The 24361-nt window shown below is 51.5% G+C and overlaps 8 protein-coding genes across 8 annotated transcripts; 3 read left to right on the forward strand and 5 right to left on the reverse strand.

Annotated features, from left to right (window-relative positions):
- Positions 1 to 106: 106 nt before the first annotated feature.
- N0V89_001952 (uncharacterized protein) lies at positions 107 to 1167 on the reverse strand (the record flags this gene model as incomplete). Its single annotated transcript, XM_056210763.1, has 2 exons — positions 107 to 405; positions 453 to 1167. The coding sequence occupies 2 exons, from the start codon at positions 1165 to 1167 to the stop codon at positions 107 to 109; spliced, it is 1014 nt and encodes a 337-aa protein (XP_056074236.1).
- A 1469-nt stretch (positions 1168 to 2636) lies between these two features.
- N0V89_001953 (uncharacterized protein) lies at positions 2637 to 3518 on the forward strand (the record flags this gene model as incomplete). Its single annotated transcript, XM_056210764.1, has 1 exon — positions 2637 to 3518. One exon carries the CDS (start codon positions 2637 to 2639, stop codon positions 3516 to 3518), a length of 882 nt encoding a protein of 293 aa, XP_056074237.1.
- A 706-nt stretch (positions 3519 to 4224) lies between these two features.
- faeB-1_2 (Feruloyl esterase) lies at positions 4225 to 5577 on the forward strand (the record flags this gene model as incomplete). The annotated part of the gene is made up of 2 exons (XM_056210765.1): positions 4225 to 4228; positions 4325 to 5577. 2 exons carry the CDS (start codon positions 4225 to 4227, stop codon positions 5575 to 5577), a joined length of 1257 nt encoding a protein of 418 aa, XP_056074238.1.
- A 4655-nt stretch (positions 5578 to 10232) lies between these two features.
- On the reverse strand, positions 10233 to 11313 carry N0V89_001955 (uncharacterized protein; the record flags this gene model as incomplete). Its single annotated transcript, XM_056210766.1, has 3 exons — positions 10233 to 10403; positions 10450 to 11009; positions 11061 to 11313. The coding sequence occupies 3 exons, from the start codon at positions 11311 to 11313 to the stop codon at positions 10233 to 10235; spliced, it is 984 nt and encodes a 327-aa protein (XP_056074239.1).
- A 1531-nt stretch (positions 11314 to 12844) lies between these two features.
- N0V89_001956 (uncharacterized protein) lies at positions 12845 to 15918 on the forward strand (the record flags this gene model as incomplete). The annotated part of the gene is made up of 4 exons (XM_056210767.1): positions 12845 to 14192; positions 14739 to 14915; positions 15038 to 15635; positions 15738 to 15918. The coding sequence occupies 4 exons, from the start codon at positions 12845 to 12847 to the stop codon at positions 15916 to 15918; spliced, it is 2304 nt and encodes a 767-aa protein (XP_056074240.1).
- Positions 15919 to 16126: 208 nt separating this feature from the next.
- On the reverse strand, positions 16127 to 17348 carry LYS12 (homoisocitrate dehydrogenase; the record flags this gene model as incomplete). The annotated part of the gene is made up of 3 exons (XM_056210768.1): positions 16127 to 16964; positions 17061 to 17271; positions 17324 to 17348. The coding sequence occupies 3 exons, from the start codon at positions 17346 to 17348 to the stop codon at positions 16127 to 16129; spliced, it is 1074 nt and encodes a 357-aa protein (XP_056074241.1).
- Positions 17349 to 17540: 192 nt separating this feature from the next.
- On the reverse strand, positions 17541 to 19680 carry N0V89_001958 (uncharacterized protein; the record flags this gene model as incomplete). Its single annotated transcript, XM_056210769.1, has 2 exons — positions 17541 to 19171; positions 19434 to 19680. 2 exons carry the CDS (start codon positions 19678 to 19680, stop codon positions 17541 to 17543), a joined length of 1878 nt encoding a protein of 625 aa, XP_056074242.1.
- Positions 19681 to 19826: 146 nt separating this feature from the next.
- On the reverse strand, positions 19827 to 21445 carry N0V89_001959 (uncharacterized protein; the record flags this gene model as incomplete). Its single annotated transcript, XM_056210770.1, has 2 exons — positions 19827 to 21124; positions 21211 to 21445. The coding sequence occupies 2 exons, from the start codon at positions 21443 to 21445 to the stop codon at positions 19827 to 19829; spliced, it is 1533 nt and encodes a 510-aa protein (XP_056074243.1).
- Between the last annotated feature and the right edge of the window lie 2916 nt (positions 21446 to 24361).

Raw genomic sequence — 24361 nt, forward strand, 5'->3', positions numbered from 1 at the left:
AATGCCGAGGGCTAGGTCCCTCACAATGTTGGGCAGAGCTCTCGATCTTTTCACCCACTGTGAGCATATCATTCTGATAGGACTTGTCTTAGATCGAACCACTTGCTTAGAGTGACTTTGTAATGAGGCCTTCAGTAGGCTTCACACGCTGTGCCCACTCAGTCCAGCTGCCGTCGTAAATGCGCCTGTTTGTTTGTGGATATCCGGCTTCGGTCAGAGCGGTATCCACAATAGCAGCAGTGACGCCAGTGCCGCAGCTACTGATAATGGGCTTTGCGGGATCCACTCCCAAGCTCTCAAATATCTGTCTCAGCTCGGCTGGAGGCAAGAAGGTCTTGTCGTCGGAGTGAAGCAGGTTGTTCGTGGCGACATTTGTAGAACTAGGCATGTGTCCAGAGGAGATACCTGGAGCTGTTAGTGTGGGTACTTTGAATGCAATTGCATATGCACACCTTCCCTGGGCTCGGGGTCAGTTCCCGCCCAGCGACCAGCAGGTCGCGCGTCCAACACCTGCACCTCCTCGGCGCCCTCCTTTCCTGCATCCTTCACTATCTCCTTGACCTCTTCAAAGGCAGCGACCTTGCTCTTGTCCAATTCCGGTACGGGGTAGTCGACTCTTTCATGCTCAGCTGGCTCTCCACTCTCCGTGGGGAAGCCGTCCCTGACCCACGTCCGGAAGTTGTTCAAAATATGTACGTTCGGATGACCGAATATCTGCAAAGTCCATGCTACACGCGGTGCGGAGAAGATGCCTAGCTCCTTCGAATCGTACACCACTACGCTATCGTCCTTTCGGATGCCCAAGCGACCCATCGCATCCGCAAAGTCTTTGCCTGACGGTAGCATGTGAGGGTAGGGTGAGTGCGGATCTTTCACTTCATCTAGATCGAAGAAACGAGCATGAGGGATACGAGACTCCTTGAACGTGTCGATCCCGGTCCGGCCATCGTTTGGCAAGAACCATGATGCGCAGAGCGGAACAATTCTAGGCGCGGTCGAAAGCTTGCTAAACACGTTCTTCTTGAGTGCAGAATCGAGCTCGGCCGGGGTCACGATGTACGAGGTGAGTGTGTATTGAGACATGGCGCGTCTGCCTCCCGCCAGTGACCGGACAGAGGAGAGGGAGGAGAGAGGTCGGACGGTGAAGCGGAAGCTTGATACAAGCATTTTAGAAGCTGGAGTGGGACGTCAATGGTCTGGTGGTAGTGTGTGGGATGGGCGGAGCTACGAAAACCGGAACAAATAGCTCTCTACATGTGTCCAGATAGCTCCAGCTTGCGGATAAACGCGGCGCCTTCGTTTGCTTCCTGGCCTCTGGTCGTCGAGGCTCGAAAAGCAACATGATTGCTTACCTGGCTGTTCAGCGATCGAGTCCTGACTTGGTCATGATATTTGGTGTTTGCTGCAAGGGAAACATGCCCGATAACAGGCGATATGTGAATGTTGATAATATTAGCGCGGATTTCGTCATCCAGGAAAAGTGGGGAAGACGCGGAGCTCCAGGCCAGGGTACAAGGCTTGGCGTGGCGGCTTCCCCGCGGATCCCTGCATGTTTGTTTTTGTCCCATCCCACCCCGCCTGATAGCATCGAACTCGCGCGACGGCAAACAATCTCGAAGACACGATGAAGGTGACGATCAAGGAGTGGAATGCTGTGGCGGCCTGGCGGTGGGACATGCCTGACGATGACGTCTGTGGCATTTGTCGCAATCCGTACGACAGCACCTGCTCCAAGTGCAAATACCCAGGTGATGATTGCCCGCTATGTAAGCCAACCAGTCTTGTAGATTGATATACGTTCTAACACGACCTAGTGCTCGGCGAGTGCAATCACTCATTCCATATGGTAGGCGGCTCGAAATCGCGGAGGCGAACAAAGACTGATGAATGGCAGCACTGCATCTTCTCTTGGTTGAGACAGGAGGCCGCGCAGGAGAAATGCCCTATGTGTCGCCAGCGTATGTTAGATCCTGCTCTCATATGAAGCACTGGCTGACAATTGCAGCTTTCAAGAGCAAGAACCAAGAAGCCGGCGCCACCCAAACCGAGACGCCAGCCCAGAATCCCGACACGAGCCCGATGTGATTTACTTTACCCTCTCATCGGGTTCTCGAACGCTTCAACCTTATAGCTGTCCGCGTGTGATACTACAACCATGTACGCATACTTGAGACCTTGAGGTGTTTCCCCAAGCGTTCGTAGATGGATGACAGCTCAACGGATGAACTCTACAAGGAGGCGTTTTGATACGCTGACGAGCAGCACCCACTTCTGTATTCTGTTGCTTTGTTCTCGTTCGCGCTGTTGCAACAGCTGCGGCAGGAACGCGGAAGCATCCTGTTCGGCGTTGGCATATTGGCATATTGGCGTTGGAAGATACCCCTTTGGTTGTCAGTTTGCCGTACATTTGAGTAGGACTCCCTGTACCTTGTTATTAAAAAAGATCTAATCTTGCATCCTGAATGACGTGCATACATATGTACTGGACCACTGGACCAGCACTACGCGTCTGGTACGCGACGCGTTGAACCCTGCACACCTCTTATCGATAAGTCGATAAGACGAGAGCTTCTCGAGCTCAGCCAGTAGCTCCAGCCCTACCCGTATGCCGCCTCAACACCATCCCACAACTCACGATGCCTGCGAGTCCGAGGCCGTCGAAAGCATCGATCATACCGCCGGAAGCGCATTCGCCACGCTCGCCGCTTATCGCACATTTCGAAGAGCCCTCGGAAGCACAAGATGAGCCACCTGACGAGTACCAAGCGCACGATGCTGCCTATGAAGACGAGGGCGACATTCCTTACCCGGAACCCACGTCCGAGCAAACGCTGTTGCCGCCGCCGAACTTCAGACCCTTTTTCACAGTCGTAGACGATACCTCGACAGGCGAACACTATCATCCCTTCGTCCACTATGTCTTCGCCGACGACGACCCTGTCATTGTGACCGCAGCGGCGATGCGGAGTCTCGGTCTAGACGATACAGAGTATTTGCCGCAATCGGATCGACAACACAAGGAACACGGGCACGATCAGAGTGAAATGGATGATGACGATCAGGAACCCCCCGTCGAATCCCCACTACCACCGCCGTTACCTGCAACCAAGGAGCGCTTTGTCATCATCGATGTCGCTGCCGACGGACAGACTATCGTCGATGCACAGTCCATGTCACCAGAATGGCAGATCACAAACGCTTCGACTCGAATCGCACCTTCGTTTGACGAGTCATCGCCGGACTCCGGCTCTATGCTGCGGATAGAAGGCATCGAGGTGCCTAAGCAGCGCAAGGGCAAAGGCAAGGGTCAGCCGGGAGAGTCTAAGCTCATAGAAGCTAGAGATCGGAGTCAAGGCGATATCTTTGGGGCGTTGGACAGCCTGATAGCCGGTGTTGAAGGAAGCCTGGAAATTGCCCGGAGCATCTCGCATCGACCAGAAGATGTGCATCAGTCGGAGCGGACTGTGATACGCGCAGAAGAAGCTCCAGGGGCAGTGATGCAAAGTCAACTACTTTGAGACTTTGTTGCCTTGCCGTGACAAGATGATGAGGATACGGCATGCCCACTGGCATTGCACATCGCAGCATATTCTTGCCGCATGCGTGGAGATCCTCATATCGATATCTAAGTGGACCTATTTTTTGGATTGGCTGTCATCAGCAAACAAAGCATTGTACCATTACGAAGGGAGATCACGCTAAAGAGGCGGGTACGCAAACGGAGAAGCACAATATATGGGTGCACTCCTTCCGTTGATTCGATGACAGTTGCCGACGCGAGATTGTACCCGTTCCCGTTGTGCAAACGAATCGGAGGGCCCCTTCCCTCTTGAGAGAACATCAATCATCCTTCGGCAACATTAGAAGACGTCTTATTTGGCAATACTCTCTCCTGGGAACCTTGCCACTTTCGTGTCTCTGCATCAACTTCACAGTCTCTGAAAATGCTCCTGCTTGCGCTCTTCGCTTTGCTCGCGGCTGTCAGCATTGGGTCTAGAGAGGATCGCTGCGCCAACCTTGCTAACGAATTTGGATCAGAAAGGTTTCAAGTCGTGGCTACGCAGTATCTATCTAAAGGATCCGTGATCAACCACAGAGGCGAGGGCTTGGAAGTGACATGTCAGATGAATCCGGCTCCTCCGATGCCTGTGGACATTTGCCGTGGCGTCTTCAACATTTCCACGTCACCGTCAAGCTCGACTATCATGGAGATATGGCTGCCAAATGGGTTGGATGGTCGCATCCTATCTATCGGTAACAGGAATTTCGATGGGTGTTAGTGATCGCCATTTCTCCCCATATATGGATGCTAATTTAGTCACAGGCATTGATTATCCTCAGATGGCATACGGCACAGCACTTGGCTTCGCGAGTGTAGGCTCTAATGGTGGACACAATGGCACCTCGGCTAGCGCATTGCTCAACCAACGTGAAGTCGTCAGCGACTTTGCCTGGCGTAGTGTCCAGCAAGCTACACTCGTGGCCAAGGCGGTCGTCAAACAATACTACGATCGCGAGGCATTCAAGTCATACCACATAGGTTGCGCTACCGGCGCTCGTCAAGGGCTTCGCGTTGCCCAGGCCGATCCCGAGCTCTTCGATGGCATCGTAGTTGGCGCCCCAGCTGTCAATCTAGGCAACACCGTTATGTGGTATGGTGCTGTGCTAGAGGGCCTTTTTCATGGGAACGCCTCGTATCTCACAAAAGAAAATTGGGACTTAGTGCACGAGGAGTTGCTCAGCCAGTGCGACGATCTCGACGGCGTTACGGACGGCATCATCGAGGATTCGCGTCGATGCCAGTTCGAATCGTTGCCGCTTAATTGCTGGATTGTCGATCGCGAGAACTGCCTCACCACATCTCAAGCCTTTGCTGTAGACCGAATTTTCTCCCCGCTTGAGTTCGGCGTGAACTACTCCTATCCAGGCGCGGCATACGGATCAGAAGTCGGTCTTGCTGATGCATTACTTAAAAGTGAGCCTCTTCTCACGCTATTGGAGGAGTGGTACCACTACGTGTCTCCCGGTAACCTGTCGTGGCAACCTTCCGACTACGATACCAATGATGCAATTAGGTCGCTCACAGAAGCACCAGACGAATTGCGACCTCTTAACGCCGACCTAAAAGCTTTTCGCGCTCGTGGCGGCAAGATACTCCACTGGCACGGATCCTCTGACCCACTCATTTCCATCCTCAATTCCGACCACTACTATGACTCTGTTGTCAACACTACCGGCGACGAGGATGCTTCTACCATCGATGATTTCTACCGCTACTTCCGACTCTCGGGTACGGGACACTGTGATGGTCGTGGTCCGGGTGCCGACTATGTCGGTCAGGACGACAGAGGTCAACCCGACAAGATGAAGCCGGAGGAGAACGTGCTACTAGCGTTGGCGGGGTGGGTGGAACATGGGGAAGCGCCTGAGATGCTCAGGGGTGTCAAGTGGGTGGACGATGACCCTGACAAGGGTGTCGAGTTGGCGAGAAGGCACTGCAGATATCCCTATGCGAATCGGTATCAGGGTAGTGGTGATGGAAAAGATGAGGACGGGTGGGTGTGTGAGGAGCTGTAGGTGTACGGACCGCACGAGGGTTTGAGCGGCAATCTGAAAGAGGGTATGGTAATGAGTCCACTGCGGGTTCAAAGCAAGGTTTAGGCAAGGTGCATGAATGTCATATTGTCTCTTTGTTAATATCACACTGAAGTCGCAGAAAACTTGGTGACACTTGTGCTGAGCATCGGTGAACTTTACTCGACTCTCAACATCGTCGATTGCATCGAAGGGGCAGCTTGGTGCGGATGGCGTTAAGACCCTCAATCTTCGAATTATCACGAACCACGACCGCATGATATATCGGAACGATGATCAACAATTTCAATCGTGCTTCTCCACTGCACAAGTCCAGATCGTAAATGTAGCGAAAAGGGTGTCAAATCTGATTCGTATTAAATTCCACGCTCACACTTACATCAACACGAGTAAGTTATCTCCATCTGCTTCACCGGATTCTCGACTGGCGCGTTATATATGCAGGATGGGAGGATTGACCACTAGATCGAGGAAGAGTTAGAGCAGAATCAAGAACATCGAAGATCATACGCACTTGACTGTTTAAATCCTTTCGGAACGCGAAGGTGACATCAATCCACAACTCTGAGACAGGATATCTTTGTATAAATCCTGGCTTGCTAGGGTACTGTATGGAACGACGGGGTATTCTTCAGCTCAAGTGAAGTCACATCGAAAACAAGTGAGGAATGTGTTAGATTTAGTCTTTGAGCATTGCGCTTAGATCTTTTCGCTTCAACTTCTTCAAGTATTCCCATCAGGATAACACGCGTCACCCATGCTGTTTCATTTGGATCATGTTATAATAGTAGAATATGTCTGTTAGTATGGTAGACTGAATGATAGAACGCGACTACCCTTGCGGGCTATAATTCTGTAAGGTAGCGTGGAACTCACTGTTAATTGGGAACATTGCCGTTTCCACAAACTACTTTAGCTAATTGCAATCTATTCAGTGTTTTTGCGAACTGAAGTGAAGAAACAATAGCCCATTCGAGAGCTCTGAACATAAAACCTTCCGAGCTCCTGTTACTGAAAGAAAGTCAACAAAATAAGCCAAGAAAGGAAGACTAGATTATCCAGGCAGTTTCCCAGTCAGGTGGTTGAGTTACCGAGCTCGGAAATGAAAAAGGGGACTTTGAAGTCTGAGATATACGGGCTATCTCCTCATCGAGCGTTTTAGCATCCATCAGACCATGAGCGTAACAATCCCCGATCAATTCATAGCCTGTCACCTCATCCATCTTCGCGCCTGACCTTACATGTTCTGAATATTTCCGTTTCAGTTTCAATATTTCTTCGGTCAAGGTCGAGTCCTGGAACGGTGTTCGCCCCGTGTCTTCTAGCCGGACTTCCTTGGCGATTTGTACGGGGTCTTTACGTCGCAAGATGAAGGGCGTCCTTCCGCCTTTGATAAGACAGAGACTATCCCCTGGCTTGATAGCTGCAGGACCCAATCCGATGCAGTTTCTCTCCGTGACAAACAAGCATCGTGATTTTGTAGCTGATATGACAGAATGATCTATCATGGAAATCCGTCTCTTTAGAGGATCGTGCTCCTCTCTGACCTCAACAGGCAGCCTTTCTAATATCAGCGGCCTCGTGTCATGTAACACTGAATGCCATGGTATGCAACACCAAACTGCTCGCCGTCTGTAATAGATCTCATCTGCGGAAATGCCACTGTACCAGCCCTCCAAAGGAGGATCTCTATGATTGTTGAGGATGTCATGAGGATCTATGGTAGCCCACTCAATGAAATCTTCGAGCTTGTAATCAACACGAACAATTTTCTCTCGGCCCGAGGTATTAAAGACAGCCCGGAAATTTATAGCTGGAACGCGTTGGTTTTCCTCGTAGGTCCGCATGACATTTCTGATTAATGTAGCCCGAGTGATCTGCTCGGGGAACAGCCGGGTAAAATGATGATTCGACCGGTATGGATTACTGTTCTTAATTGAATTTTCAAATCTGTACAGAATCCTCAAGTATTCTGCGTCTGGTGTGTTGAGTGTCGAAGGATCGCGAACGGGGAGCTGCAAATCCACACCACCCTCATGAGAAACAAGAGATACACCTGTGCTCCTGTTTTCCTTGACGAATGGGGAAATATGTGAGCACTGGGACCAGACTTCGAACTGGCGTTCGTCCATGGGTAGGAATTTGTGGATATGGCCTCCAGGTTCGGTGACGACGCCCGCGCACAGAACTCTCCATAGCTTGTGTACCAAACTTTTGTGGGGACTTGATTCTTTATCCGCCTTTTCTGCTAATCTTTGAGGATACCGATGAGGCTCTGCGACTCGCAGCCATTGGAGAAGCGTGACAGCCACAGAATCAGGTTCTTCTGAGAGCATGTTCGGCGCCACTTTGTGGACATAGTCAACGTGTTTTGTACCAACAGATAATACATTTCCTGATGAATGAACAGTCGCCTCGTTCACAGGCCAAGAGGCACAAGTGTCATAGAGGTACAATGGGTCCGAGCGGAGGCTGTCACCGAATTGCCCAGGAGCTTCCCAATCAGGCACCCAAGAAGGCAGGTCGTCGCGATACTTCCTTGACAGGTCCGTATGTAGCACAGAGAGCGATGCTGAATCATAGATAGAAGTAAGTGCTGCGATGGTGAACACTTCTTTGTCGCTTAAAGCATAATCCGGTCGCAACTTGGATCTGACTCCCTGTTCGATCACGAGACTAAGGAGGGCGTACACTTTATCTCGTGAATCGGAAGCTTTGCGGTTTCTGAATCTTCTCAACAGTGACAAAAGAGATCTCTGTTCCATCTCATTGGAAGTCATGGTCCCAAAAAGTTCGTAGTTGGATGAGACAGCAAATGATTGTCTCATATGCTCGAGGTCGAGCATGAGCCCACAGAACCCTTGTAGAACGTTCACATTATCTCGCGGAGCCTTTTGAAGAAACGATGCACAACAATTCTGAGAATGGCGTAAGTAGTTTGAAGCAGCGTTTGCAAACATCTCCCACGGGGCTGAGATAGTACCACAGATAAGTGTGACTTTCCGCGGCAGAATAACCTCCTGTACCACCCAAATGCGTGTCCACCAAGGTGTAAAAGGTGCATACATAAGCTGTCGCAAGGCCTCAAATACGCCACGTTTCGAGTTTTCATTTGCATCTGGACTTGGCAGGAAGCTTGCAATTCTATCAAGATGCCCTGTGGTAGCGAGGGTCCGAATGAAGGAGAATATTTCCAGAGTGTCAGAAATCGGCTTCATCATTATGGTACTGTTCGGTGGAACCTTTTCGCCCTTGAAGATATTGCTTTCATCGTCTCCAAGGAAAACGCCACTGTGGATGGGGCCGTCTCGCAGGGGTTCCTTAACCTCTCGTGGTGACCGATTCCATCGCCCAGGTATACGAGGACGCTTTGGCAGGACTTGTATATCGACCCCATGATACCGACTTGGTGCGTCCTTTCATCGTCGTTGGTCTGATCGATACAAAGCGCGTCTACCCATAAAAAGGTAGTTTTGAGCTGATGACGGAGGTGTCGCAAAGCGGACTCAAGGTTGGCTGTGACATGGTAGACGTGATCATTGAGTAGAAGCGGTCGCGTAATCTTATTCGGACCCCATACGTATGAGAGCGCATGATATGGGCGAACATCGCTCAAAGACTCCTCAACCAAATCGCAGCGGATCTGTTCTGACCATTCGCCAGGAAGTATTCTCACAAGTCGGATCTCGTCGCCAGATAGCCGGGAAGCGCCCGGATAGGAAGTGTTTCTCATGGTAAACAATTCGTGAAGTTAGTGATCAGGCTGAACGAAGGGAGAGAGGGGTAATGTTCTTGCCTGCTCCCACTGCGCCTCAATATGCAGAAGCACGCCCGAGACTGATCGGTCGCGCTCAGCCACACGATCACCACACAATCGCCACACGATCGCTAGAGAGGACCGTGTGTTGCGGACAGTCCTAAATAGCGGGGATTTTCAGCCTTTCAGGATAAATGCGATAAATTAACAATGCGATCTTCTATAGTCGATTGCAAAAGTCCCTCCCCAATACCCTATAGCTCTTGGTAACATTTATCAGGCACATGTGACGCTAATTATAAGCCAGGTACTGTTGTACCTATGCTGATAGACCTAGCCCTGATATATGGCACCGAGCCATCAGAAATAGTCGTAGTAAAGTAATCTACCACGACATGATAAAATAGTTGATTGACTGTCGATTGACGTAGTCAGAGCCGCAACTTGGGATCATTCATTGATGTCTTTCGCAAAGTCGCGCGCCAGTCCCCTAATAGTAAGTTTCCAGACGCTTCAGGATAGATAAGTGCCTTGCACGGCATCGCGCATCTCGATCAGGCACGCAATTGACATGTAACTCCCTGTATTTGCACATGTAACCCGGATTCTGTATACAGAGGTGTTACCGTTATCATTGTATCTCGCCCATGAGCTTATCTATGTTAACGCTCGAGGGAATTGCCAACCGAAACCTCCCCTGATTCTCAGTTTGTTCATGTTTTCGAGGAGAGTGGCCGATGCGGGACAGCCTGCCGCAATTGGCGAGATGTTCTCCATGAAATGCAGACAATGATTGCTTATCATTATCCCGTGGAGGGCGGCACGTGAGCAGACGTGTTGACGCCGACAGTAATCCAAGTCACAAGTCCGGCTGGGCACGTTAATAAATGATCAAGTGCAGTCCGGTCAATGACATACCCTGGTGATTGCCACCATCAAGCCAAGCCCATTGCACGAATGAATCGTACTTCTCTGATGCAGCGTCTGGAGCGAATCCGTCGTCCAGGTTGAGAACTAATTCTTGCGTGTTGCTCGCATAGGGGTCGAACCTCTGTGACGGGTCAGCATATATCGGAAGCCGGCGATGGAGAACCTACGTCGATCTCCTGGCGCGGATATTCGTCATAGTAGAGCTGGCCCGTGTGCACGAATCCATCAGGGTTGTTGAACTTCCCCTTGGGTCGTACCGACAGATGAGTGTGCACTGCACGTCCAGCATAGTGGCCGGGGAAGATGGTGTCAAAGTCCACCGTCCCCCAGGGCGAAGTGGCTTGCGCGCCGGTCAGCCAGTGCACATCTGGGCGCTCTTTTGTGTAGACTCGTACTTCCTTTGCGTACTGGCCCTGAGCATTGGCCTGCCAGACATCCACGCGGGCACCCTGGAGCGGCTTGCAAGTGGTAATGTCGATGACTTGCAGAGCTAGGCGCTGGTACACGCCCTTTTGATTCTCGCGAATATCCTGACGGTAAGCCTCACGATCTTGGAAGTAAGGTCCCCAAATGCTCTCTGGGGCAAGGACGCAAACAGAAGGATTCACGTTCGCGGCCTTGGGGTCGAACCCGAAGAGGGAGGCATCGTTCTTGAAGTCCTTGCCTTTGACGTCCGCGGTCTTTTCGTGATTCACCTTATGCCATTTCTCGAGAGCCGGCTTGTCCGCTGTGATAATCCGTTAGTGTTTGCTGAAAACTAGCATGAGTCAAAACTAACCTCGAGGCTGGACATCGACGTCAATACCGCGGGCCTTGCGAAGTCGATGGAAAGACTCCCGACGCTCCACGATTATGCGAGCATTCAACTCCTTCAGATCGGGGGTATCGAGGCACTGGGCAAGCGCTTCGGAGTCGCGCGCGACCTGCTTGTGATACTCAACCATCTCCCTTGGCGTTCGCTTCACATGTGCGGAGGCGCCCAGCACCGCGGCAGCTACAACCGCAAGTCGAAGAATCTTTGAAAGTGTCATCTTGTAGTGTTGGTGTGTAGCGACAGAAAGTTGCAGACAGTATACAAAGTAGGATCAACGAGAGGGGGAGGGCGAGAGAAGACAATAGTGCAGACGTATTCTCACAGATCGCTTTCGGGCGTTTGCGAGGGAAGGTAGCTTGGGCTCAGGTGAAGGCGCGTGCTTCAAATGCTCTCGGGCCATAATTCGAGGTCTTCCTTCACTTCCCTGAGGCTATTGGCAAACAGACCTAATGGCTGTGTCGGTCTTTAGATGAGCCTGCTAGCCATGAAAACTATTCCACATAGAAGGAACTCGCAGTCGCATGAAGTCACTATATACCTGTTCAACCTCGATGCTCGTTGCCTACGATTTACAACTGGACAGAGTAAGGACATAGTTTATGTGTTAGCCAAGAGCAAGTTGCCCTACCAAAAGTTTCGCTCGAGACTGGTAGTTACTTTTCTAAGCCATGGACCACTTTCTCATCAATGAAAAGGTGTTGGTAAGTTGGAGCTATGGCATAGCCCATATAAGCAATCGATCTCAAGAGCTAGGCAGAGCCCGACGCCCAACGTACGACTGGTGGTCGTCTGTATGCGTGCACAGAACAGACAGACGACTGTGTAGCCTACGTGTTGATAGTGGTTATCGAGGATGGTGCGATGGAATCAAGCATCAGTGGCGCCCAACAGCAGTCCACAGGAAATGGGGCATGCATCTCGATCGGTTATCACCTTGTCGACAAGAGAATTGCGTGCTTCAGGGTGTGGCCTACGTTACTGATAAGGACCTTCAACTTGAGTAAGAGGGCCCTGGGGGCCGAGGAAGGACCACGCGCCAGCTGTGACGATGTGATGAGATGTGACGTCCATCACGCTTCCCCACATTTCATAGCGCGGCGTCGGCGTCGGTGATGGCCCGTGCAATCATGGAGGCGACATCAACACCATGAACAGTCTCGTGCCCACCAACCTCACCCACCTCCCTCTTCGCAAATTATTGCGCCGAGCCGTCGGCTGACCCTCCTGCAGTCACCCCCCGTGGTATCGAAGCCTGCATCGACCCAACTCTGGGTTCGGAGATTATTTTTGGTTGCAGAACAACCCTGCCTCGCATCATTGGAATTGTCCCGATATCGCAACGGCCTCGTAATCCGTCCCAAACGGCACGCTCTCGGTGTCGAATACAGCAGGTGTTGTTCATTTCCAGATTGTCGAGCCCCGGAACCGTGGTCTGTCGTCTATCTTGAGTACCAGGCGTGCCTCTGCTAGGCGGTATCTGGAAGGTGCCACAACATCGCAGCAGATAGCAACAACGGCCAAGTTTGGCTCCTACCTGCCGAGCGCTTCTCCACATGTTTGGAGTGTGTTCGTCCTTGTGAATCCGGAGCAGTCGGTAATAGCACGCGTTCAGCGCGGTCGCCGACTGAGTAGTCCTTTGTACCGACTACCCACGAATCCGCGCTGAACCTCCTATTTCCAAGTATATCTACAAGGCTCTGGAAACTTTCAGTCGATGAAGACTCGACCCGGAATTACTCTCTGTCATCATGGCTGAGCACGCAGCTTCTTCGATCTCCACGCTCCCTTCAGAGCTAGTACACCACATCCTTACGTTCCTGCCCTTGACAGACCTGCTCACAGTCGGCTTGGTAAACCGCGCATTTCTTGAACACTCCAGACAAGACACGCTGTACCAACCGTTTGTCCAGGCTCATGTGCCAGGCTATGACGTGCCCAAGCCCGATGGCTTGACTTGGCGTGAACTGTTCAAGCTGCATCACCCGTACTGGTTCATCGCGCAGCACAGGATTTGGTTTTCAGATACACCCCATACGGGGAAGCTTATTATAGCTAGATATGATCATCGTCTCAATGCTATCGAAGGATATGCGCTTGTTGCGGAACGGCGGCAACCTACGTTCAAGACATGGGACTGGAATCCACACGCGATCATACACACTTTCAATCCGCGCATAAGGCTAGATCTCAACGCGCCGGTGGTACGCTTGGATGCTCGTGGATATGCGGCTGCTTTTGCCCAGTCTGGCAGTCGACTGACGCGAGAAGTCCCCATGGACCTTGTTGATGAGCTACCCCGACCCAGCTCCGGAATACATTCTCAACTTATACTGTCGAGGCCATTGCCTCAACAAGCCATCTCGCGCAATACGCCTGTCTGGCCGCCGCTCACGATACCGGGTCCGGTCCGTACGCTGAACGAATCGCCGAGCCGCTTCCGCGATGTCGCCCACCGACCGTCAAATACCTCAGAAATGTCTTCTGCGACTTTTAGATTGAGACGGTGGATGGAATTTTCGTCTCGACCTCACGGGGTTAGTATGCGCGTGGGGGAAGACGTCACGACATGGGGCACGTTGCCTGCAGAGTGTTACACACCCACTCCACAGAAACCGTGGCAAGGGGTTTGGTGCGGGGACTACGCTGGCCACGGGTGTGAGTTCTTGGTGGTCATGCAACCAGATGACCCCCAACCGTTGCCGGAGCGGGCAGAATCAGTTCTGCGAGCAGCAGAGCGCGAGGGCAGTGTTAGCAGTGGTGACTCCTGGAGTACTGCACCAAGCGCCCAAGAAGAATGGGACGAGGCCGGTTGGGATCAAGATATAATTGAGGGTGAAGGCACGACTGAAGAGCAAGAAGACAATAGCATGGGAGATAGCATCGCCACCCTGCATGCATCGCCGGCTTTCACTGAGAATGAACACGGTGACGGTGACGAGCCCGTCTACCGAGGACGTCTCGAAGCGGTCAAACTCACAGGAGACCCGAATATACCGCGAGGAGAGTACACCTTTATAGCGCCAGACATTGGTCCTAGTGGTCTGATACGAGTCGCGGATGAGGAGCTGTTCAAGGGGAGCACGCATCGTCAAGAGCGTCGGCCACATTGCTGCAAGAGGCTTCAGAGATGGTGAGTCTTGGTTCATTAACTCGAAGCAAACGGAGGATGCTAATAGTATCTAGACGACTACATGACATCTCAACTTCTCTTGATTTCGCACGATCGTCTTGCGCAATACTGGGAGACTTTTGGGCACGTGTCATTTTATCAGCGCGTGAATCTTGATGAGTTCACAACAGTCTGAGCAGTATGAAAGTGTTACCCGTTCGAGAGAGAGGCGTCCTTCGCGATTTCTGTAGCCTTAATAGCTAATAATCATCTTGGTGGATGTTCTATTACCTCTAGTGTAGTGTTGTGACCTTCTACCTTGGTTTGCTAGAGAGCCGAAGCAGATTAGCGTGTGGAGAACCCTGCGCTTGCAAGCGCTCCTTCCGCCGCAAACCCTCCGAACGTCATCGTGATCGTCAACAATTTTCCACAGCGGCAAACATTCGCGTTGTCGCCCGATTTCAGTTCCTAACACAGCAGTTTTCCTTTTCGGACCCTCATAAAGTTTTTAATTCATACCCTTCTACAGCGAGAGAAATATTTGTGGTCTACGATGCCCCACTATGAACAGTACATACTCAAGGTGACGGCGGGTGCGACGTACGACACTTCCAAGCACGAGGATGTTCATGTCAACACCGAGAAGCCCATAAACATCTCCTCAGAGCACCTTGACGCGCGGATACAAGTGCGCATCAAAGATTACCGCGGTACGCCCTTCTCATCACTGCAGCACGCGACAGCATCTAGAAACCTCGCGCATAGGACTCAAGTATCCTAGAGCGCATGCGCTTCACCACGTTTCATCTCCACACTGACACTACTACCAAAGGATTACCTGAAGGCTCACCGTCCTCATCCCCCTACTTCTCGACCCCGCAGCACCCCTACGACCGCTACTCCATCTCCTTCGCCTTCACACCCAAACGCTCCATATCGGGGAAAGACCTCGTCTTCGGCAATGATTTCGACCACCCGATCCGAGACCGCCTGCCGCCCCTCTTTGACAAGGCCTTCGGCATCGTGAAGTGGTGGATCGATCCTGGCCTCGACGGCGACGTCTACGGTGACGAACCGTATCTCTATGGCGCATTGTTGTCGTCCATAAATGTGTTACGGATAGGTAACAAGCCACCGCAGGAACCGGACGCTGGAGAAGAGAAAGAGGGCGAGGCAGTTGTGTATGCGGAGGGTGCTGAGGGCGATGGTGTGGACGTGCGGGAGAAATACAGTGTCCCTGCAACGACTAGCCAGCGGCAAAAACACTTCCTAAACGAGGCGAAGAGGACTGACTTCACGTTCGAAGAGGGGAGAGAATATAAGTGCGATTTCTTCAATCCTTATGTCGACTTCAATGAGTTTGCGCTCAAGATTGGGTACGGGTTGCCTGCGATATCGATTATTGGACACTGGGATGGGCAGCCGCTTCGGTAAGTACAGTCCCGCTATCTATCAGACAACTGCAGGATAGCCTACGTGAAGATTTCTTTGGTCGGTTCGCGGTCTGACTAACTTAGTACGCACTCTCTTAGATATGTCCTCAAAGATCGGAGTACAAACACAGAGCTGTTCGTCGTCATCTTCCAGCTCATCCCAACCGACGAGGCGAAGAAGACGTATGGCATAGAAAGCGCGGAAGACATGGTCCATCAGGTGCACGGTGGAGACAAGACCGAGACGAAAGCTGCGGCGAACGACGATGAGCTGGACTAGGCGTATTGCACGATCATATCATAGCACGGCGTTTTCCTAGAGGACTCGGCGGCGGAGTACGTCTGACTTCGAAATCTTGAATATGAATTGGTACCGGGGGCGAACCGTGCATATACGGGAGCTTTAGATCGTGATAGACGCTTTTACATGCATGGTATCTAGCCTTGTACAAGTTACTCCTCTCTATACATAATATCCATTTTCAATTCTACAGCCTCTTGCAAACGTCTTCAATGACCTCCTCGGTCGTCGCTTTGCCGCCCATGTCAGGTGTTAGAAGCTTGCCCTCCTCAAGGTTCGCATCAACCGCCTCGTAGATCTTCGCCGCGGCGCGCTCCTCGCCCTGGAACTCCAGCATAAGCGCAGTGGACCTGATGGTCGCAATGGGGTTCGCAATGCCCCTGCCCTCGATATCAGGCGCAGATCCGTGGCACGGCTCGCCAATGACAAAGTCTTTGCCCACGTTTGCGGAGGGCACGAGTCCGAGCGAACCAACCAGCGCCGCAGCACCGTCGGACAGAATGTCGCCGTACAGGTTCGGCGCGACGATGACGTCGTAATCGCCCGGCTGGCGGAACAGCTTGTACACCATGGAATCCACAATCTGCTCTTCGATCTCGAGCATCTGGTACTTCTCCGCGCCGAGGACCTTCCTGCTGACCTCCCTGAACAGCCCGTCCGTCTGGCTCAGCACATTCGACTTATGCGTGATGGTGACCAGTCCGCGGTTATGTATGCTGGCAAGTCCAGAATCCCTTACGCGCTGTCTGCGCAGCGCAATGTCGCCCGCCATCGCCGCGATGTTCGACGACGCCGTCTCCGAGATGCGCTTGATTGCCTCGGCAATGCGCGAGCCGTCCGGAGCGTTGTACGTCTTCTCCTCTTTTACGTAGAGATCCTCTGTGTTTTCGCGCACGATGACAAGGTCGACGGGGCGGGCGGCGGAGCGCGTGGATTTTACAGGGCGCACGTTGGCGTAGAGGGCGAGGCGCTTGCGGAGGGCGACGATAGGAGATGAGTAGCCTTCTACTTTGGTCGTTGGGGACCTATGACCTTAATTAGCACCTCTGCTTCAAAAAAGCAAGTCTTATGTGTCGCAGAAAGGTTCAATTGCGATTTGTAGTGGGATATGAAGGACGTACGACACAGCACCGAAAAGCGCACCATCGCACTCGCTCTTGAGCGCCTCTACCGTCTCGTCAGGCAGCGCCTTTCCTCGCTTCTGGAACGTCTCGAAGCCGGCTTCGTGGTGTGAGAAGCTGAACTTGAGGCCGAATGACGAGGGCAGGGCCTCGAGGATGCGGCGTCCGGCTGGGATGACTTCGCGGCCGATGCCGTCACCGGGGATGAGGCCTATCTGGCTGTGAGCATGAAACGATTTGAGCGGGCAATTGAGGCGGGGTACCTATGCGGAGGGTGCGGGCTGCCATTTTCGTGGAGAATAGAGGATAGAGTTGTGATACTTAGGGAAATTTGGGATGGATGGGTGATTGGATGCCGAAAGTCGGAGGACGTGGGCTAGCTCTCTTGGGGTTAGTGTGGTACCATAAGAGCTGCACTGGCACAGCACATGCATGTTCAGCTATCTGCTACCGTCTTCCTCCGCATCTGTTCAAAACTAATCAGATGATTACAACATCTTGAAACAGGTCTTTGCGCGCCAAGGCCACTTCTCCTTTCTCCTTCTCAGCAGCGAACTGAATATATCCAATTCTTTCATAAACCTCACCCTTCTTCTCTAACAACAGGCAGCCGAAGTCCACTTGTTCGTTTCTTGTAGAGCCAACTATGAACGCCACATCCAAAATAGCATTTGGCAATGGAGTGTCGTCCCAGTACAGCTGTCCGAGTTCAAATTTCATCCCGCCCTCGTGTGTCTTGTAGTCTGGGATATCGTGGCAGTAACCCTCCAAATCGACTTCTTCCAATAGGCAGGTATACCGTCTGTATGCCGAGTGCTCACCTGCATATCGTTGCGAGAGCACTCTTATCTTCGTTACCAGTGCGTTGATAGTAACCTGGCCCCCGGACACCTGGCCGAAGGGATTGACCTTGTCCACAACATCAACATTAGCAGAGACTAGGGAAGCGCACTCTCCGCGAGTCATCGCTGCAGTGTTGATATCGTCAGCCTCAAGAGACGCCCAAGACCAGGAAGGTGCCTGGTAGGTCTCTGAGCGCTTTGATCGCTTCGAACAGTACCACAGTAACGAGGCTGGCAGCTCGCTTTTCCAGAGACCAGCCAGATACTGGTCATTTGCGGGCCTGACCCTTGAGAAGCGGGATACCAAGCCAGACAAAGCAACAAGCTTATCACTGGCAAAGGTGAGCCTGAGTTTGGCATATTGGCGCACGGTTTCGGACCACGCACGCGCAACGATCTTCGTTGTGTCTTGCTCATTCTTACGCTCCTCGAAGAGCGCCTCGAACATGTCTGACTGTTCATTGACGTAAAGACTGTGGAAACCGTTCTGCAAAGCGGTGGCACTGGTATGCATCTCGTTCGACCACCCACCCCTACATTGCCAGGAAATCTGGCGCTCTCCGAAGTGCACCATACGTGGTGCTAACAGCCGTTCTTGCAGGACCCATCCTCGGGTCATCAACGGGCCTTCTGGAATTGGGCGGTATATCGCCCACTCGTCTCCCAGTATGCAGCTCAGAGGTTCGTAACCTTCGAACTGAATAGTGACCCGTGGAACCTCCAACCATCCAGGATTTCGGGTATGAAACATTCCCTGAGTACTGTCACTGGCACGTGTTGCCCCAATATTGAGGTAGGCAAACCGGTATACATCTCCCATTGTCGCTGCTTCTCGCTGCCAGTCTTCTGCACTGTCTTGCAAAATGCATAGGGAATCTATCCAAATATAGCGGATACCAAGACGCCAGGTTAATTGTACGGCATCGCGAAAGGTTTGCGGAAGCATGGTAACATCGAACCCGTTCTCCATCTCAGCCTGATTCGTAGTGAGCAATGTCGTAGGTCTATGTTGTCCCCAGCAATGGCTGAGCGAGATGTATTGGTCTTGTGTGGCCAGATTGGCGACTTCGGTTGCGATGACTTTGCCTTTGAGTGGCGAGATAAGTTGTATCAGTCGGGTTGGTCGCCAATTGTCCGTGTTTGTCACCAGGCAACCTCTCTCCGGATGCTCCTTAGAGCAAGTCGAAACCCACCTGTCCAAAAGTTGAAAGGTAGCTTCATCGCCACTGTTTGCTGCGGAGACGTAAGATGCTGCAGGATCCTTAGGCTCTAGTTTCACTCAGTAACGACCACATATTGTCAGAAGGATGTCAGACCTTCAATCAGCCAGAGACCAAATGTATAACCGGGGTTCCAGGTCTTCTGTATAGGCTTTATCTTGAAATATAGCCAGGCTGCTGGAACCATCTCTCTGTAAGAATTCGAAGCTGGCGGCTCCTTGGTCTTCTGTTCAATCCGATAGCTGTACTTGCTGTCCTCTGCCACACCATCCTTCAAAACGCGTACCCATAGCTCATAGCAGAGTCGGCACCCATCCTGAGCATGACTGCCGACCTCAGCCAAGGAGGAGTAATGTTCGTTCCAATGTGGATGATCTGCTGGATAGTTGTTAAACCGCCCATCAGGGTCCTCCGGTGGTAGTACTGTTCCTGAGAGGATATGAGTACATCGTGCACAGAGCATGGCAGAAATATCGCGTTGCGGCACTGTTTCGGTACGGGATTATAGTCGCACAGTAGGTTTTCGGTATAAGGTACCCAAAACCAGGTTATCTTCATGTTGCATTGGCGTCTCCGCGTAGGATTTATTCCACCAATCAGAGCATACGCACACCGCAGCAGTTCAAATCCTCTATCAATTTATATATGAATATAACGCGTTGAATAGCATTGCAACAATGCCGTAGAGGAATCAAAGATCCCGTTCAATGGGGAACATCCTCATCCTGATCTAGATGCATCGAAGCCCACGGACTCCGTTTCCTGATAACGTACCCTCTATAGAAAAGCACCCAGGGTATCGGCACCAGCAAGATCGCAATGAAGCCCAGTAGACTCGACGCCCACTCGTTCCCCAACTTCTTATACATCTGCGTGGCAAACATGGGGAAGCCTCCACCAACCAAGTTGCGTACTAAAATCGTACCGGCCAGCGCTGACGCGGAGTAGACCTGGTAGGCATCGACTAAGTAATTCAAGATACTCAGGATAACGATGTAGATGCCGGCTCCAAAGAGGGATGATGCAATGATGGGAACAATCCAATGTACAGATGGATAGCTGGTCCAGGCGAACCAGAAAAGGCTGATTGGGATGAGTAGGGCTCCGTAACGCGCCATCCAGACTCTGGCCTCTGGCACACCTTTCCCATCATTCTCCGTAACTCGTCGGAGATAGTAGCGTTCTTGAAGCGGGTAGAAACAGAACGCGATGAGCGGCCCAATTGCAAGTCCGAGAAAAGATAGGCCCTGCTCCCCAGTATTGAAGTCGTGCCCACCAGCACCAAAAACCAGCGGAAAAGATTCGTTGAAGAGGTAGACCAAGCCATAAAGAAACCCATTGTATGCTGCTGCAAACATGGTGATGGGCTCGGTAAAGAGAAAGGTAAATGGTCGAGTGAGAGAAACTTTGAAGAGGCCCATCATGCCCCTCCGTTCGTCTGCATCAGCCTCTCTGATATACTTGGCAACAGCGAGACCTTCTTTTTCCATATGCTTGCGCACTCGTCGCGTTTTCTTCTCCAGTATCTTCGAATGACGTGTCTCTGGAACAGTGAGCACGAGAAGTACCCAAAACCCTCCTGTGATGGCAAACAAGGTCCAGAAAACCATGCGCCACCCTTCGTTCTGGGCCAGATACCCACTGATGACTAAAGCTGACGGAGGCCCAAACGTGCTGCTGACACCATAGAAAGCCATGATAACCCCATTCTCGTCGCGTTTGAACAGGTCGGAAATGGTGCCACCGGTATTGGTGAGAGGAGCACCGCCAGCAAAGCCGCCGATGAATCTACAAACCACCAGCGTGCCGTAGTTTGGCGCAAGGGCGATTGGTAATTGGAACATGAAGAGGACGAACCAAGATACCACATAGAGTGGTCGGCGACCGAAGTATTCTGATAGCGGAGCTAGGACAACCGGGCCAACGGCGAAGCCCAACACATACAGAGCAAGTAACAGCGTCGTCAGTTCCTGAGACACCCCAAACTCTTCCTGTATTTGCCCTGCTCCAGAAGAGATGCTACCCGCACACCAGCAGGTCAAGACATTCAGCCAGCTCGCGAAGAGGCCAATGTAATAGCGACGCCACGTGGCCAATTGCGGGGATTGTCTTTATCGTCGGCCGAGTAGACAATGTAGATGGGTGTAGTGTCCTCAGGGTGGTTGTGCGCATGAGCAAATGCCTCCTCTTCAGTCAAGACGAAGTTCCCGTGCTTCTCTAGCTCACTCATGTGTGCGGTTTCGTTATGATTGGGGCTCACGTTGGGTACCAGAGCCCCCTGTGATTGCCGCCCAAACGCGGCCTGCTTCTCTTCGTCAGACATGGTGAAACGTGAGATTCGATAGGCGAAGAGGAAGACAATGAGGTACAAAAAGTGTGTAAGCAACAGATGCAGGCTTTGTGCAAGGGAAAATAGTCAATCACCAGAACAAGATGGCCATTCCTACATAGAAGAATATTTTACCACTCATTTCGATAGGAACGGAGAAGGCTTGCGCTTTTTGTTGTGATATTTCCGGGTAGCATTGACGTAGTTGGCCGCGTCTCCGTGGAACGTCGCGTGCCCTAGTGGGGACCCCGGCACTGTGCCCGGCAGCAATTCTGATATCACCGATCGACCGCCCGGCTGCGTCGGAAGACTAGCGCATTATCAACACTTTTCAAGGATACATATTAATAAATACATTGAAGCTGTAGGCCAAATCCTCCGTGTCTTCATTAGCGGCGTAGGTGGAGTATGGCGATGTTGGGGTGGACAAGCTTTTGAAAAAGCTTAGCGATGCTTGGTGGCGGGCAGATGCAGATCGGCACTATTGGTGTATCTCGATACGATCCCAGAGCTAAAGACACTAACAAGTCCATTCATATCCTGAAATGTGTTTGCTGCACCCTTTCCAAGTTTGTATTTTTCAATGCTAGATACCATCTATGTACGCACGCTCTTGCAAGGTGCGCCGCTGCTTAGGTCACTGCGCAGCACCTGACCATCTCTGGATGACTCAATGATACAGCAGAAAGATTGGGAACACAAGACTATGATGACTCTTCAAGTCGTGCAACCATTGAACCGAAGCTGCCGGTGTGTAACCCTTTGTGGCACTTTCAATCTCCAGCCCGTAATTTGAGTACCTCTCTGTTGTGTAATAACCTGAACTGTCGGTCGAGGTTCCTTCTTATATCGATGTCAGCTTTTGAGGAAGCCGATCGAATCTTAATCGCTATAAACGCAGTACCCTTCCTCGGCCGTCACTTCATGCTACATTTCCTTCCCGGTCTTTCCACGCATATCCACACCATCAGACTCAGATAAAGATGCTGCGCAGCTACCTCTTTACCTTTCTCTGTTCGCTTCTACCACTCGCCAGCACTACCTCAGCGGATAATCCGAAGGACGTATCCGAATGCACCGGCTTTGCCATGCACGATGGGCAATATCGGAATAACCTTGGAGCTTACACTGCCTGTGCGGTTTTCTTTAACAACACTGCCATGAACCCACCGAAGATCCCCACTAATGTTACCGTGCATCAATGGATGAATTGGAATCCCGACGACAGATTTGATCAATTTGTCCCTTTTATTTTTCAGGTCAAGGGTGAAGTCGTCAAGATGGATCTGACCGAATGTCACTACGCCTTCCAAGCCCAAATAACGGACTATACCGAGGGACTTCCTTGACAAGCAAATCGAAACGGCGGCGGGGTATGCAAATCCTGGTTCCCGGATGAAATGGTCCAGTCTTGGTTCTACGAGATTGAAGGGAGGATATATTCCATGGTCTCTGGGCCGCAAGAATATCACCCTGTCGATAATGGGCGCATTCCGGAGAACTTAACGACATACTGTCATGAAAGGCGGCTGGGCCAGATTCCTCGGATGAGCGTCTCGTGGTGGGAGGGTTCAATGTGCAAGGATCATGTGTGCTCAAATGTTGTGGATCAAGTCAAGTTCCCGACTTGTCGTTACCCGTAAGCATTTGCTACGTACCATATGAGCTGTCCGAATGGTTCGTCTAAGTTTGTCCTATGCTGAAGGGTAGCTTCCTGAAATGAAAAATAAGTAGCTCCTTCCACCTCAAAGGCTGCGCACCCAATTGACAATCCTGTGATCACGATCAGATTGGGTACAAACGCAGCCTCCATTACATTCAGGTGCAACCGTCAAATACAGGGGATACGTCAACCACACGTCTAGCTCGTCACTTAGACCTGTTGGCAAAGCGCTCTATCAGCGACGAACTACTCTGATCTTAGGTTTCAATTGCATCCTCTGCGCACTCACAAGATCCAGACGGTTTGATATCAACTCTCAGATGCACGTACCCTCAGATTAAAGGGGATTTTGGATCATAAAGATCCCCTTTATTTTGGTTGTGTTGCCTGTTGTATTCCGCATAATACTTTGTTCAAGATGCTACACTAAGTTCACGACTTAGCCAAACCTCACCGCTTTCGATCGACCCAGCCCCTTGGCATATATTCGCTAGTGTTGCTCCCAGTCTGGACAGGGAAATAGTGAAATAGCATGCCTCAAGGTAAGGTGCATCGTAGACGTTCGACGGAAACCACCCATCACCATCGGCCTCGGTGCTAGGAACGAGTGACTCCCTAAAACTTCGAATTATTGCCAGATGCAATCATAATGCTGAGCCGGATCTCAGCTCATCTCCTCGCTCCTGCGCACCTCGTCTCTCATATGTAAGCCACCAGAATTCTCGATCGGACCGCACCATACACGAATGAAACAGCACTGAGTGGACGGCCCTTACCACTGCCGTGGCAACGGAAAACTCTTGTTCTAGAAAAGCCTTGGAGGTCTGTCAAAGATAGCCTGGCGTCTTTCAGAGGTCGCTACCTGACTATACTGGCGATCCGATACAGCGAACAAGTCATCTCTTGGTTCTGTCAACTACTTCCCGAATCTGACTACCTTCTTGGCATGCTCCTGCGCCAACACGATAGTGACGGCATGTGAGAAAACTTTTAATAGTGAGGAAGCTCGGGCATGCAATACCGAGAGCGGGGTTTTGTGTAGCGACGATGAAGGCACTGTGAATGTTCATGAGTGGTATGACATGGATGAGGATTTAAGGGTGATGGTAAGGGCTTCGGGAAAGCCGTAATTTAGAAAGGGCAGAGAATTCCTGGAGATCTTTAGGTGATAAAAGCGTTTGTGAAGCGGGCCAATCTATTAACAACATAATAGGTCGAATGCGGAGCTATTGCTCGTCCAGCAGTTG

This window comes from Didymosphaeria variabile (genome assembly GCF_027946475.1).
Source record: "Didymosphaeria variabile strain IMI 356815 chromosome Unknown scaffold_2, whole genome shotgun sequence".
Classification (NCBI taxonomy): domain Eukaryota; kingdom Fungi; phylum Ascomycota; class Dothideomycetes; order Pleosporales; family Didymosphaeriaceae; genus Didymosphaeria; species Didymosphaeria variabile.